The 15462-nt window shown below is 46.6% G+C and overlaps 1 protein-coding gene across 1 annotated transcript; it reads left to right on the forward strand.

Moving 5' to 3' along the window:
- Positions 1 to 5040: 5040 nt before the first annotated feature.
- Positions 5041 to 13436, forward strand: LOC121652931 (zinc finger and SCAN domain-containing protein 2-like). Its single transcript, XM_042006080.1, has 2 exons — positions 5041 to 5341; positions 12152 to 13436. The coding sequence occupies exons 1-2, from the start codon at positions 5173 to 5175 to the stop codon at positions 13309 to 13311; spliced, it is 1329 nt and encodes a 442-aa protein (XP_041862014.1). The 5' UTR covers positions 5041 to 5172; the 3' UTR covers positions 13312 to 13436.
- The last annotated feature ends 2026 nt before the right edge of the window (positions 13437 to 15462 follow it).

Here is a 15462-nt window from a genome sequence, read left to right on the forward strand (position 1 = left end):
CTCAGACCCTCAGAGTTGTTTCTTCGGATGAACATCAAGTCTTTTATCAGACAGAAACTCCCGGAGGAAGAATTCTTTCATCTTATTGGAAGTGTGTTTTCCAGTCTTTTCCATTTTATTTCAGCTTCCCTTCTTCTTCTTGTCAGAGCGATGGAACCTTTCTGGTTCCTGATCACCGTTAGCGTTGAACTGCTGCTGCGTTGGCTAGCATCTCCTGAACATTCCCAGTGAAAACTGAGGGAGCAATCTAAACACTGGGAAGCAGGAGCTCTGGGAAGGCTGAAGGACTTCCAGCCTGTAGAAGATGAAAGATAAAGGATGAAGGATGGAGGACATAGGATGGAAGATGGAGGATAAAGGATGGAGGATGGAGGATGAAGGATGGAGGATAAAGGATGATGATAGAGGATATAGGATGGAGGACATAGGATGGAAGATGGAGGATAAAGGATGAAGGATAAAGGATGAAGGGTGGAGGATGAAGGATGGAGGATAAAGGATGGAGGATAAAGGATGGAGGCTAGAGGATGGAGGATAAAGGATAAAGGATGGAGGATAAAGGATGGAGGACATAGGATGGAAGATGGAGGATAAAGGATGGAGGATGGAGGATGAAGGATGATGATAGAGGATATAGGATGGAAGATGGAGGATAAAGGATGGAGGATGGAGGATGAAGGATGGAGGATAAAGGATGATGATAGAGGATATAGGATGGAGGACATAGGATGGAAGATGGAGGATAAAGGATGGAGGATAAAGGATGAAGGGTGGAGGATGAAGGATGGAGGATAAAGGATGGAGGATAAAGGATGGAGGCTAGAGGATGGAGGATAAAGGATGAAGGATGGAGGATAAAGGATGGAGGACATAGGATGGAAGATGGAGGATAAAGGATGAAGGATGGAGGATAAAGGATGATGATAGAGGATATAGGATGGAGGACATAGGATGGAAGATGGAGGATAAAGGATGGAGGATAAAGGATGAAGGGTGGAGGATAAAGGATGGAGGCTAGAGGATGGAGGATAAAGGATGAAGGATGGAGGATAAAGGATGAAGGATGGCGGATAGAGGATGGAAGATGGAGGATAAAGGATGGAGGCCAGAGGATGGAGGATAAAGGATGGAGGATGGAGGATAAAGGATGAAGGATGGAGGATAAAGGATGAAGGATGGAGGATAGAGGATGAAGGATGGAGGATAAAGGATGGAGGACATAGGATGGAAGATGGAGGATAAAGGATGGAGGATGGAGGATGAAGGATGGAGGACATAGGATGGAAGAAGGAGGATAAAGGATGGAGGATAAAGGATGAAGGATGGAGGATAAAGGATGGAGGCTAGAGGATGGAGGATAAAGGATGAAGGATGGAGGATAAAGGATGAAGGATGGCGGATAGAGGATGGAAGATGGAGGATAAAGGATGGAGGCCAGAGGATGGAGGATAAAGGATGGAGGATGGAGGATAAAGGATGCAGGATGGAGGATAAAGGATGAAGGATGGAGGATAGAGGATGAAGGATGGAGGATAAAGGATGGAGGACATAGGATGGAAGATGGAGGATAAAGGATGGAGGATGGAGGATAAAGGATGAAGGATGGAGGATAAAGGATGGAGGATAAAGGATGGAGGACATAGGATGGAAGATGGAGGATAAAGGATGGAGGATGGAGGATGAAGGATGAGGATAAAGGATGATGATAGAGGATATAGGATGGAGGACATGGGATGGAAGATGGAGGATAAAGGATGGAGGATAAAGGATGAAGGGTGGAGGATGAAGGATGGAGGCTAGAGGATGGAGGATAAAGGATGAAGGATGGAGGATAAAGGATGAAGGATGGCGGATAGAGGATGGAAGATGGAGGATAAAGGATGGAGGCCAGAGGATGGAGGATAAAGGATGGAGGATGGAGGATGGAGGATGGAGGATAAAGGATGAAGGATGGAGGATAAAGGATGAAGGATGGAGGATAGAGGATAAAGGATGGAGGATAAAGGATAAAGGATGGAGGATAGAGGATGGAAGATGGAGGATAAAGGATGGAGGCCAAAGGATGGAGGATAAAGGATGGAGGATAAAGGATGAAGGATGGAGGATAAAGGACGAAGGATGGAGAATAAAGGATGGAGGAAAGAGAATGGAAGATGGAAGATAAAGGGTGGAGGATAAAGGATGATGATGGAAGATATAGGATGGAGGACATAGGATGGAAGATGTAGTATAAAGGATGGAGGATAAAGGATGAAGGGTGGAGGATGAAGGATGGAGGATAAAGGATGGGGGATAAAGGATGGAGGCTAGAAGATGGAGGATAAAAGATGAAGGATGGAGGATGGAGGATGAAGGATGGAGAATAAAGGATGAAGGATGGAGGATAAAGGATGGAGGATAGAGGATGGAAGATGGAGGATAAAGGATGGATGCTAGAGGATGGAGGACATAGGATAAAGGATGGAGGATAAAGGATGAAGGATGGAGAATAAAGGATGGAGGATAGAGGATGGAAGATGGAGGATAAAGATGAAGGATGGAAGATGGAGGATGAAGGATGGAGGATGAAGGATGGGGGATAAAGGATGGAGGATAGAGGATGGAAGATGGAGGATAAAGGATGGAGGCTAGAGGATGGAGGATAAAGGATGAAGGATGGCAGATAGAGGATGGAAGATGGAGGATAAAGGATGGAGGCCAGAGGATGGAGGATAAAGGATGAAGTATGGAGGATGAAGGATGGAGGATAAAGGATGATGATGTAGGATAAAGGATGGAGGACATAGGATGGAAGATGGAGGATAAAGGATAAAGGATGGAGGATAAAGGATGAAGGATGGAGGATAAAGGATGAAAGATGGAGGATAAAGGATGGAGGATGGAGGATGAAGGATGGAGGATAAAGGATGGGGGATAAAGGATGGAGGATAGAGGATGGAAGATGGAGAATAAAGGATGATGATGGAGGATAAAGGATGGAGGACATAGGATGGAAGATGGAGGGTAAAGGATGAAGGATGGAAGATAAAGGATGAAGGATGGAGGATAAAGGATGGAGGATAAAGGATAAAAGATGGAGGATAAAGGATGGAGGATGGAGAATAAAGGATGGGGGATAAAGGATGGAGGATAGAGGATGGAAGATGGAGGATAAAGGGTGGAGGCTAGAGGATGGATGATAAAGGATGGAGGATGGAGGATAAAGGATGAAGGATGGAGGATAAAGGATGGAGGATGGAGGATAAAGGATGAAGGATGGCGGATAAAGGATGAAGGATAGAGGATAAAGGATGGAGGATAAAGGATGGAGGCCAGAGGATGGAGGATAAAGGATGAAGGATGGTGGATAAAGGATGGAGGATAGAGGATAAAGGATGGAGGATAGAGAATGGAGGCCAGAGGATGGAGGATAAAGGATGATGATGGAGGATATAGGATGGAGGACATAGGATGGAAGATGGAGGATAAAGGATGGAGGATAAAGGATGAAGGATGGAGGATGAAGGATGGAGGATAAAGGATGGGGGATAAAGGATGGAGGCTAGAGGATGGAGGATAAAAGATGAAGGATGGAGGATGAAGGATGGAGAATAAAGGATGGAGGATAGAGGATGGAAGATGGAGGATAAAGGATGGAGGCTAGAGGTTGGAGGACAAAGTATAAAGGATGGAGGATAGAGGATGGAGGACATAGGATGAAGGATGGAGGATAAAGGATGAAGGATGGAGAATAAAGGATGGAGGATAGAGGATGGAAGATGGAGGATGAAGGATGGAGGATGGAGGATGAAGGATGGAGGATAAAGGATAGAGGATGGAGGATAAAGGATGAAAGATGGAAGATAAAGGATGGAGGATGAAGGATGGAGGATAGAGGATAGAGGATGGAAGGTGGAGGAATAAGGACGGAGGCTAGAGGATGGAGGACAAAGGATGAAGGTTGGAGGATAAAGGATGGAGGATAAAGGATGTAGGATGGAGGATGGAGGATAAAGGATGGAGGATAAAAGATGAAGGATGGAGGATAAAGGATGGAGGATAGAGGATGGAAGATTGAGGATAAAGGATGGAGGATAAAGGATTAAGGATGGAGGATAAAGGATGGAAGATGGAGCTACTCTCTCATATTTAATGTGTTATGCAGTCTTACCTTCAGGCTGTTTTTAGCTGCAGGTCTCCACCCTCAGTTCCACCTAGAAACACCAGCTGTCTCCTTCCACAGCACCACATGGCCCTCAGTGTGGTTCATGTAACATTGGTGACTGGTCCAGGTGTACTCTGGGATGGCATTATTATAATTTTATAGATACTGTATATATGAATCAGGCCTATACAGAGTCGGTTGTCCTACCGATGACTAGAGAGGGCTGGACTGAAGGACAGCACAGAGCTGGTAACCATGGCAGCATGGGACCAAGCCTTGAGACTTCCAGATACAGACTGACAACATGGTGGTGGCCAACCAACCGGGCATTGTGATCATGGATAAGCAGCAAAGGACAGCCGTAGTGATGGATGTAGCATCCCCAACGATGAAATATCAGGAAGAAGGATCACGAGAACCTGAAGAAATACCAAGGACTCAAGGAAGAGCTGGAGAAAGCCTGGAAGATGAAGGCAACAGTAGTACCAGTGGTCATCGGAGCTCTGGGCGCTGCGTATCCACCCTGGAGAAGTGTCTCCACCAGATACCTGGAGAACCATCAGAAATCTCCCTCCAGAAGAGAGCAGTCCTAGGAACAGCTAAGATACTGGAGGACCCTCAAGCTCCCAGGACTCTGGAAGAGGACCCGAGCTGGAGATGAACAGCCACCCAGGAGAGGTGGGAGGGAGAGTTCTAGAAAAATATTAAGGAGAAAGATGGGAAATGGTTCAAAACCTTGAAAGTCTGAAAATGAAGCTGGTTCTGGAGAAGTTACTACAACAGAACTCTAAAAGTAAAATAATTACGGTTTTACTTCAGTTTTTAAGATAAATTTTGTTTGAGAAAAGGTCAGGGTTTGTGGTTAATGGTGAGAGACGGTCCGGTCCACACTCCTGACCAGCTGGTGGCGGAAATGCACCAAGTTGTTGTTCGCCATCCACCAACGAAGAAGAAGCAGCAGCGCTAGCATCGTTAGCTTCGCTGTGTGGAGGTGTGTGAGCGGAGTGTGTGAGTGTGTTTCAGCAACAATGTCTTCAGTTCAGCATCTGAGAGAGTTTATCAGCGCGCGACTAACTGCTGCTGCTGAAGAAATATTCACAGAGTTTGAAAAAACCATCGTCCAGTACGAAGAAGAGATCGATCGTCAGCGCAGACTGCTGGATGTCACCTGGAAACCTCACTTAAACCTGAACACAGGTGAGTTCCAGACGGAGCTGCTGCAGCAACGATCCCAGGTTTTATTTCTGTTTGGCCCCAGAAGTTCTGATTCTGTGTAAATGGAAGAAAATGATAACGAGTAAGTCAACTTCCGGTCTGATTCTCTATTGCTGCCCCCCTTAGACTCATAAAACCCTAAACAGGTCAGAACCAACCCGACTCGAACTGCATGGCGAGCCCTCCAGTCACCCTCTTTCTCTTTATTGGAAATATTTTAAATATTTCCTCATTTAATCGCGAGCATTGTCGCGCTGCCATGTGAAGTTGTGAGCGTGGGTAGCTGCTGTCGTAACCAAGGAAACGGGCTGCAATGATTAGTCGACAATAAAAATAGTTGAATTTACCCGTCGGTCATTGTCGGCAAAAAAACAAACAAACAAACAAAACAACAACAACAATCAAACAAAACAAAAAACAACTACAGAGTGAGACATCGTCTTCTTTTCTTATCTCTGCTGAGAGGTGCACATGCCAATAAAGTCCGCCAGGGGAAAATATGGCGGCCACCAGGGAACAAAACGGCAGCAGAGGACGTCAAAAGTCTGAAATAACTTCACATTGAACTTACAAAATAAAATAAATACATGTCAGATTTGTAAAGCCGACCTTGCGTACGAAAGGTCCGCTTTACGTCTGCAACGCTCGAACATTTAAAGAGGAGGAACGTCGGCCTTTCAGAACAACCTCATGCAAGATTTCAAAGCTGGAACTAAAATAAGATCATTTATAATAATCATGAGATACAAAATCTGATTGGTCGATTAGTCATCGACTAGTCGACCATCAGAATAGTCATTAGTTTCCTGCTGTGGACACTAATTTCCGGGAAGAAGAACTGTTGTTCACATCTTCTGATTCACATGCAGGCTTGTTGCTTTATTGTGGACAGCTGTGAGACTCAGGACAGCTTCATGAGAGGAGGATGAGTAGGCGGCGCAGCCCCAAGTCGCTGATAACGGACAGACCTGGCAACACTGCCCGAGTGTTTGGGTTCCCCGTTGGATCGGTGGACCAGAAGTCCGGGTGTGTGTGTTCCGGTCAGGAATCGGCTTGGGGATACCAAATGAACCAAGTCCCTGTTCTACCACAGAGGGTGGGGTATCTGCATGGAACGGCATGGTGGGGGTAATGAGTTGCTAACAAATATTATGTGTAAACTAAGTTTCACTTAGGTATACTTCAGATGTCCCTGATGTCAGTGAATGCAGCACGCAATGCGCTTCTATATGTAGTTCAGTATCAACACTGAAAAAAGTCTGACTGTTTTAACACATTTAACCTCTGATGAGTGGGTAAGCTGTAATAATCAGCTAATTATTTACTACAATCTAGGCCTTAAAAAGTTCATATTTGTGCCCCCTTTCCCTGGTCCTGCCTGCCCCCCTCAGAACTTTCCTAGATCCGCCCCTGCATGTAAATCCTTTGTATCACCAGTAAACCGGCTGTGACGGTGATGCAACTGCTTGTAGGGAAACTTGGTTAAGTGGAAGGTCATAGATTAAAACTAGAGCGCTATAAGTTTGATCTTGAGGGCGGGTGGAGGATGGGTGGAGGAGTATGTTTATACGTTAACTCCAGACTCCACCTAAACGGTTGTGAATATATGGCCTGGAAGGATGATTACTCGGACATTAAATGGAAACTGGTGAAGGTTGTAATTTATGGACCTCCTGACTGCGCTGTTTTAATAGTAAATCAGAGGAAACTCTTCATGTACCAAACAGGAAAAATAATAACTGGATCCTCCTCAGACGTCAGCAGACGCCTCTCCAGCGATGCTGTAATTAAAAATGACTTTTTAAATACTCTGTCTTCATTTTCCCGCTATAAGTACTTTTACTAGAGTAATTCATCCAGCCTGTCGTCGGTAATGTTGTCACAAATATTCAGGATATGCAGGAGTAGCGGGAGCGTGCCGTCGTCCAGCAGGAGTAGCGGGAGCATGCCGTCGTCCAGCAGGAGTAGCTGGAGCATGCCGTCGTCCAGCAGGAGTAGCGGGAGCATGCCGTCGTCCAGCAGGAGTAGCGGGAGCGTGCCGTCGTCCAGCAGGAGTAGCTGGAGCATGCCGTCGTCCAGCAGGAGTAGCGGGAGCGTGCCGTCGTCCAGCAGGAGTAGCGGGAGCATGCCGTCGTCCAGCAGGAGTAGCTGGAGCATGCCGTCGTCCAGCAGGAGTAGCGGGAGCATGCCGTCGTCCAGCAGGAGTAGCGGGAGCGTGCCGTCGTCCAGCAGGAGTAGCGGGAGCGTGCCGTCGTCCAGCAGGAGTAGCTGGAGCATGCCGTCGTCCAGCAGGAGTAGCGGGAGCATGCCGTCGTCCAGCAGGAGTAGCGGGAGCATGCCGTCGTCCAGCAGGAGTAGCGGGAGCGTGCCGTCGTCCAGCAGGAGTAGCTGGAGCATGCCGTCGTCCAGCAGGAGTAGCTGGAGCATGCCGTCGTCCAGCAGGAGTAGCGGGAGCATGCCGTCGTCCAGCAGGAGTAGCGGGAGCGTGCCGTCGTCCAGCAGGAGTAGCTGGAGCATGCCGTCGTCCAGCAGGAGTAGCGGGAGCATGCCGTCGTCCAGCAGGAGTAGCTGGAGCATGCCGTCGTCCAGCAGGAGTAGCGGGAGCGTGCCGTCGTCCAGCAGGAGTAGCGGGAGCGTGCCTTCGTCCAGCAGTCAAACCGCTCCGCACAGATCCGTCTATCCTTCATGGTCTAAAATCATCCCAGTTTATTAACCCGGTGATAAAAACAACAGTTACCGTCCAGGTTGTGTTCTACCAGCTCTCTGGAAGGTACCGGAGAGTGGCGTCAGTGGGCGGAGTCAGGCCTGGATACGCTGCATATTCCCACCAGCTGTCAGTATGGATTCAAGAGGAAAAGCTCTACATGCTGTTAACCAAAACAACCACGCTCTCGACCAGGGTGGATGTGGAGATCTTCCTATCCAAGGCATCATTGTGACGTTACTGGGAAGAGGCATCATCATGGCGTCAGAGGACCAGCGCTCACCTGGTTCAGACGTTACCTGAACGGTCGACAACAATATGTAAATAACCATACATCACAAAACAAGGAAATCAAATATGGGGTTCCCCAGGGGTCAATTCTGGGGCCTTTTCATAATCTATATTAATGACTTGGTAAATTTCCTGCCACACAACAACACAGCATCTTTAAACGCTGAACTAAAAACTTCACCTCAGTAAAACGAGTTAAATGGTGTTCGACCCAACACAAACCACCTCAAACCAGACTGGTCTTACGGTAAATGATGAGAATCCATTACAAGTCAGTTCCACAGAGTTCCTGGAGGTCCTCATTAGGCGCATTCCGACAGAGAAGTTCTAAGAACGCAGTTCTAATAACTGTCCTAGTTCTAAGAACTACCTTCTCCAGGGGAACTGTTTCATGTTGCATTCGTACATGAGTTGGGGGCGGAAGCGGGACCGATGTGACGCATACGTCTGCAACAGTGACGTGTGACTTTAGCGCCACATAACAACAAAACAAAACCCGCTAAAAACAAAACAACACTGTAAGCTAATATGGAGAAGAAAGAGATCGTAGTGTTCATGCTCTGCTTGATGGAGATGTTACTGATGGACGATACAACCAGGCGTCTCACGTCGAGGCTGGAAGGCTCCTGAAAGTCAGAAGATGAAGAATCCAGCGGCAGGAGATCCGCCGCAGACAAAGGAGACGACGTGTAAGTTTAACTTATTAAACATGCGCCGATTGTATACGTGTCTTATGGGTAAACATTTCAGACGGTTTTCTACTGTCTGTGTTGAGCAGATTATAATAAGTAAATATTTCAGACGGCGGGTTTATTGTAACTCGTGTTCTGCGTTTCAGACGTTGCTGCAGCTCATTGAACCTCCTCCGGCTGGTCTGGAGCAAAGCTGATAACTAGCGGGAAAAGGTTGTTCTCAATTTTACCGATGAGCAGTGGACAGAGAATTTCTGTACGTCCAGGGAGACATTTCAATACATCTGTGGCCGCCTGAAGCTGCACTGGAGAGGATGGACACAACCACCTGCTGCAGATACTGAAGGAGATGGAGAACAGCCTGGATGCTTCACCTCCTGCCTTCCAGCTAATCACTACACACCTCTTCATAATAAGCATCATGTTCTGGAAGTTCGACAGACAGAATATACATGTATACATGATGTACACATTTAAAGAGAAAATGTTCCATAGAAAACGCATCATTTCATTTTTTTTTTTTTTTTTTTGTGTGTTATGTGTAAAATAAAGATCTCATCATCTGCTTTAAGCTTTGTGTGTTTTATGGAATCATCAGTAGAAAGGTGGAGGAGTAATCCGTCACTGAAGGGTTGGTTGTGACTGAGTTATGGTTTAGAATTATGAGGACTTAGTCACACAGATTTAGAGTATATGAAGGTAAAAATATAAAAAGGGTGGTGAAATGTTTACAGGTGTGTAATTTGTGTCAGATCTTGGTTAAACATGATAAACTTCGTTCTGTGGTATGGAGCATATTATAAAGTTGATGAACTAATGTAATTTACACCCAGGATAAGACTTAAAATGTAGCGACCAAAGATGGATTATTTAATATTTCATAGCTGTGATAAGTTAATAACTACTCAATATTTTTATTAGCTAATATTTTATAGATGTGATAAGTTAATAACTACTCAATATTTTTATTAGCTAATATTTTATAGATGTGGCCAGAGCACATCTAACAGACTCAAACTGAAAACTTCAGACTCTTTACAAAGTCATTTATTTTTTTATAGTGAATACAGCAGAGCAAAAATAACTATGTACATGTGTGTATAAGCTGCATATCACACTGGCTTTTCCTGCCGCACGCAGGAGTCATTTGCTGCGGCGTTGCCCGAGTAAACATGTCGGTGGTACAAACTGTCCAATTTACTGTTTGTTCGGTTCGTCCCGCTCCGGTTGTCGTGGTTCTTAATTTATTTGTAGTCTTGTGTGAGTTTTCTACGTGCGCTGCTTCGCGTTATCCCGCGTTCTCTGACTGAGAGCTGATCGTCAGGAATATTTTTATATCAAAACCTCTCTGAAGATCCTCTGTGGCGTAGACGGTCAGAAGAGCTTCGACCTCCTCGTCGGTCCATTTATCGCTTTCTCTGTTGTTGTTTTTGTCCGTATGTGCAACCGTGTTTTTTAAATGTGGCGGGGACACAAAATGCGGAAATCTGGCAAGGGGCGGAGCTACCAGTCACCAAACACCTACGTCATGAGGGTTCCTATAGAACCCCGCTCAGACCCTGCCTCGGAGCAGGAGCTAAAATGGTTCTAGGAACTGAGGGCTTTGGTCCCTAGTTCCTGTATGTCGGAATGCACGAAAAAACGGCCTGGTTCCTGAAAAGGTTATAGGAACTGCAAAAGGTTCCTACAGTCGGAAAGAGCCTATTGATGAGTCGTTCACTCTAAAAGCTGCGCATAGCATTTAACATGAACATGATCTAAATACGTGGGTCTGTTTTTTAAAAGAAGACGTCTTCCTCAAACTGCTCTTCTTACCTTGTACAGAACTTTGGCTCTCATTTGACCCACTGTAATGTCATCCGGTGGAACACATTCCCCTCATCGAAAGAAACTAGAAAAACCTACAAAAGAAAATATTGCGAGCCCTGACTTGGTCCAGTTTTAGGGCCCCTACTCGGCCCCGTTCCGTCCTTTCGCCTCCTCCTGTCCCACGGTTGTCAAAACAAGCTGAGTTCTTCTTCCTGTAAAGTTTCATTTCTGCTTGAGCTGGTCTGTGCAGAATGTGGCAGAACTGCCAGGATGAAGAAACACAGAGGTTTTCACAGCTTCAGAAACTTCACACTTTCCATTAAACCTTCTCTAGTTCCTCTCACATGACCAGCCTGGTTTAGTTTAGCCTTTCTAGCCCTTTGCAGCCGTTGCTTTGGCGGTAAGTTCACCGCTGTTTTACCCACAGCTGTAGACAAACCATCACCAGCACGCAGGTTTTCCACATAAACATGAACACGGTTAAATCATCATCATGACCCACAGGTCTAATAATCCATTTGCAGCGGTTTTGACTTGAATTGAAGGGGCGGAGCCGTTGCTTAAATCCGCTGGAATGTTAAGAAAAATACTTAGAAAAAGTCTGAAAATACATAAAATCCCCATGAACACGAACAAACGGCTCCTCTACTGAAAGCTCACATCTCACAGATTCCACAGCTGGAAGTTTCATCTGAATATGACCAAGATTCACCGAACCAGAGGCAGAAGAAGACCCGATTTATGCTGCACGCTTGTAAAAGTCAGAAAGCATGTCTTACCTTTGCTGTCTGGCATAAATTAAAACCACATTTATTAATAAAATAAATTTAAAAAACAAAGCTTCTCGTTGTCTTTTAGGAGCAGTTTCCCGTCCAAAAATCACGATGTTCTACCATCTGCAGGTTTAGACAAAGAGAAACATCGGTTCTTCTTCTTCCAGACAGAAAACGTGTCTTCATGTTAACAAACACGCTCTCTCCTGATTACACCATCACCGCTGCAGCAGGGAAGAGAAACATGGACGCCATGTTTCTGTCACCAAAGCCAGCGGCCAGAAAAAACAAAAAACGGAACGCGCAATTAAAAACATTAACAGCGTTAATAAAACGTTGCGTTAACACGTTAACATGCTAAGCACTAATATATATATAAAGGAAATAAATCGTATCAGCGGTTTGATTCCAACCTCCAACGAGTCGTGTTGGGACGATGTGACGCAGGAAGGAGGTGAACATGGTCAGAAATACGTCGCTGCTGCAGGATTCTGCTGACGGTTCTCTTCTCTTGTCTTTCCAGACCTGTCGCAGCAACATGACTGTAGGGAGGAAGAGGAGGCTCTCCGCGGGAAGCAGGACACCTCCATTCTGGACCAGGAGGAACCAGAACCTCCACAGATTAAATGGGAGCAGGAAGAAGGCTGCAGCAATCTGGAGGAGGAGCAGCTCGTTCTGAAGGAGGAGACTGATGCCTTTATGGTAACGGTGGATTATGATGAAACCCAGCCAGAACCAGACCAAGAACATCTCCTCTTTCAGACCTCTCCTCTGACCAAGAGCCGGGATCAGGAAAGAATCCAGCCAGAAGCTTCGGGATCAGCTACGAGTGGAGAACCAGAGAACAAAAGGGATGACAGGGACACGCCTCCCGTGTCAGAGAGTCAAGGTAGCGCAGGTAAAAAGCCGGTCAAGTGTGACTTCTGTGGAAAAGACTTTAAGTACAGATACCTGATGAGGATTCATCAGCGCGTTCACACAGGGGAGAAGCCCTACTCCTGTCAGATGTGTGATAAAAGCTTTTCCCAGCTCAGTAATTTCAGTCACCACATGAGAATCCACACAGGTGAGAAGCCTTACACCTGCAACATCTGTGGGAGGAGTTTCAGTCAGAGTGGAACCTTGACAGCCCACCTGAGAACTCATACAGGAGAGAGGCCGTATCCCTGCGAGATATGCGGGAAAAGTTTCCAACGCAGCGACGACCTGTTGAATCACATCAGAATTCACTCGGGCGAGAAGCCGTATTCCTGCAAGATGTGTGAGAAGAGCTTCAACAAGAGGTGCAACCTGACAGTGCACATGAGGATCCACACGGGCGAGCGGCCATATTCCTGCCAGACCTGCGGCCAGAGCTTCAAGAGGAGCGACGACCTGCTGAGCCACACCAGGAACCACACCGGCGAGAAGCCTCATGCCTGCACCACATGCGGGAAGAGCTTCACGCGGGGCTATCATCTCACCGCCCACATGAGGACTCATACAGGAGAAAAGCCGTACACCTGCAACACCTGTGGCAGGTGCTTCTCTGAAAACCGCATTTTGACTGCACACATGAGAACCCACACAGGTGAGCGGCCATATGCCTGTAAGACATGTGGGAGGCGTTTCAGCCAGAGCGGAAACTTAACCGTCCACATGAAAACTCATGAAGGCGAGAAACCCGCGAGCAGCAGCATGTAAGAGCACGCTGGAGCATCACACCAGTCCTACGTCATCCCGTAGCAATACTGATCTGTGGGAAGGGACTGGGTCTTGGATGTGGGGAGGGATCAGGTCTCGGATGTGGGAAGAGATCAGGTCTTGGATGTGGGGAGGGATCAGGTCTCGGATGTGGGAAGGGATCGGGTCTCGAATGTGGGGAGGGATCGGGTCTCGGATGTGGGAAGGGATCGGGTCTCTGATGTGGGAAGAGATCAGGTCTCGGATGTGGGAAGGGATCAGGTCTCGGATGTGGGAAGATGTGGGAAGGGATCGGGTCTCTGATGTGGGAAGGGACCGGGTCTCTGATGTGGGAAGGGACCGGGAAGGGACCGGGTCTCTGATGTGGGAAGGGACCGGGTCTCGGATGTGGGAAGGGATCGGGTCTCGGATGTGGGAAGGGACCGGGTCTCTGATGTGGGAAGGGACCGGGTCTCTGATGTGGGAAGGGACCGGGTCTCGGATGTGGGAAGGGATCGGGTCTCGGTTGTGGGAAGGGACCGGGTCTCGGTTGTGGGAAGGGACCTGTGAGACTTCCTGTTATTTTAAATGTTTTCAGTTGGTAATTTTTTTTAAATAAAACAATGATTTAAATTGGAACCGAGTGAAGGAATCAGCTTGATCATTACATCAGTAGGAGGCTGAACATGAAGCATGTACATGTGTGTATGTGTATATATGTATAAATAAATGTATATGTATGTATTTATATATATATATATATATGTGTGTATATATATGTACATATATATGTATATATATATATATGTGTATATATATATATATATATATGTACATACATACACATATATATGTTTATATATATGTGTGTATATATATATATATATACACACACATATATATAAATGTATGAATAAATGTATATCTATGTATTTATTCATTTTCTGAACCGCTTGGTCCATGACGGGTCGCCCGAAGCTGGAGCCTATCCCAGCATTTTAGCAGGTGAGAGGCAGGTACACCTGGACAGGTCACCAGTCCATCACAGGGCCAACACAGACAGGAACAAGCAACCATTCACACACACACACACACTCCTAGGGAGAATTTAGAGTAACCGGTTAACCTGATATCGTGTCTTTGAACGGTGGGAGGAGGCATACATGCAGACTCCACCCAGAAGAACTGTGTGCTGAACCTGACACGCAGCCATCTTGGTCTGTTCTAGGAGGTCCCCACGGTGGTGGAGCATGATGGCGATGTTGGTGATCGTTGTCCGATCAAGCAGCTTCACTATCGTGTGCATCCCCTTAAACGGGCTGTAATGCAGGAGGAGGCGAAGTATTTACGCTTCCTGGTGAGTTCTGTGTATTTACGGTTCTTTGGCTTTTCACGGGTTTAGATTTTGGTTTCAGATGATAAAGAACTTACATTTTATGAGGGTTTGTTGCTCATGTGAGACGTGCATTATGCAGGAACTGTAGCATTCAGTGCCTTTCTGTCCTTCCTGGAGGATTCCCGCCAACATATCTGCTCGGTTCCTTAAAGAAAGCGTTTTCCGCCTTCATTTTCTCACCGAGTCGATTGGTTTTCTTTTTCATTTCCTCTGTGCTTGTGCAGAAAAGATCAACATAAAATGCTTCTGTGATTCACCGCGTAGAGTTCAGTAACGAGCCGTGGCCATGGAAACGTGTGGAACATGACAACGAGCCAGGTTCGGGTTTCTGCTGCGTCGTCGGGCTTCTGCCTGTTTTCTGAGGTTCTCTGTTGTTTCGTCTCCACATTTATCAGGAGCGACCGGCGGAGCAGGAAACAAAAACCACGACCGCACGGAAACCCGCAGCCTCGGTCCTCGGCGTGTTCTCCTGGAAGACGTGAGCAGGCGATCACCTGTCAACCAGGTGAGCTGCTGGCGTGTTGTTCCGGTTGGTCTGTCCTGGTTCTGAAGCTGGACTCGTTCAGAGCCGCTGCTTGAGCTCAGGTGTGAATCCACCTCAGACCTTAATGCAGCGTTGGTCCGAACTCGTGCTCAGTCGTGTCAGAGTGCACGTTGACCCAGAATCTGAGGACCAGTTTTAGTCCTGATGGAGACGTGCGCCAGAAGCAGATTTTCCTGTGACAGATCATCAGTTAAAAAATAATTTAATAAAAGATCTTCATGACAACAGTTTC

The sequence above is a fragment of the Melanotaenia boesemani genome, chromosome 14 (assembly GCF_017639745.1).
Source record: "Melanotaenia boesemani isolate fMelBoe1 chromosome 14, fMelBoe1.pri, whole genome shotgun sequence".
NCBI classification, from domain to species: domain Eukaryota; kingdom Metazoa; phylum Chordata; class Actinopteri; order Atheriniformes; family Melanotaeniidae; genus Melanotaenia; species Melanotaenia boesemani.

Bases quoted from the DNA above. Each gene is read 5' to 3' on its own strand.
- LOC121652931 (XM_042006080.1), top strand. From the start codon at position 5,173: ATGTCTTCAGTTCAGCATCTGAGAGAGTTTATCAGCGCGCGACTAACT. The intron at 5,342-12,151 runs GTGAGTTCCAGA...TTGTCTTTCCAG, and splicing joins TCACTTAAACCTGAACACAG to ACCTGTCGCAGCAACATGAC.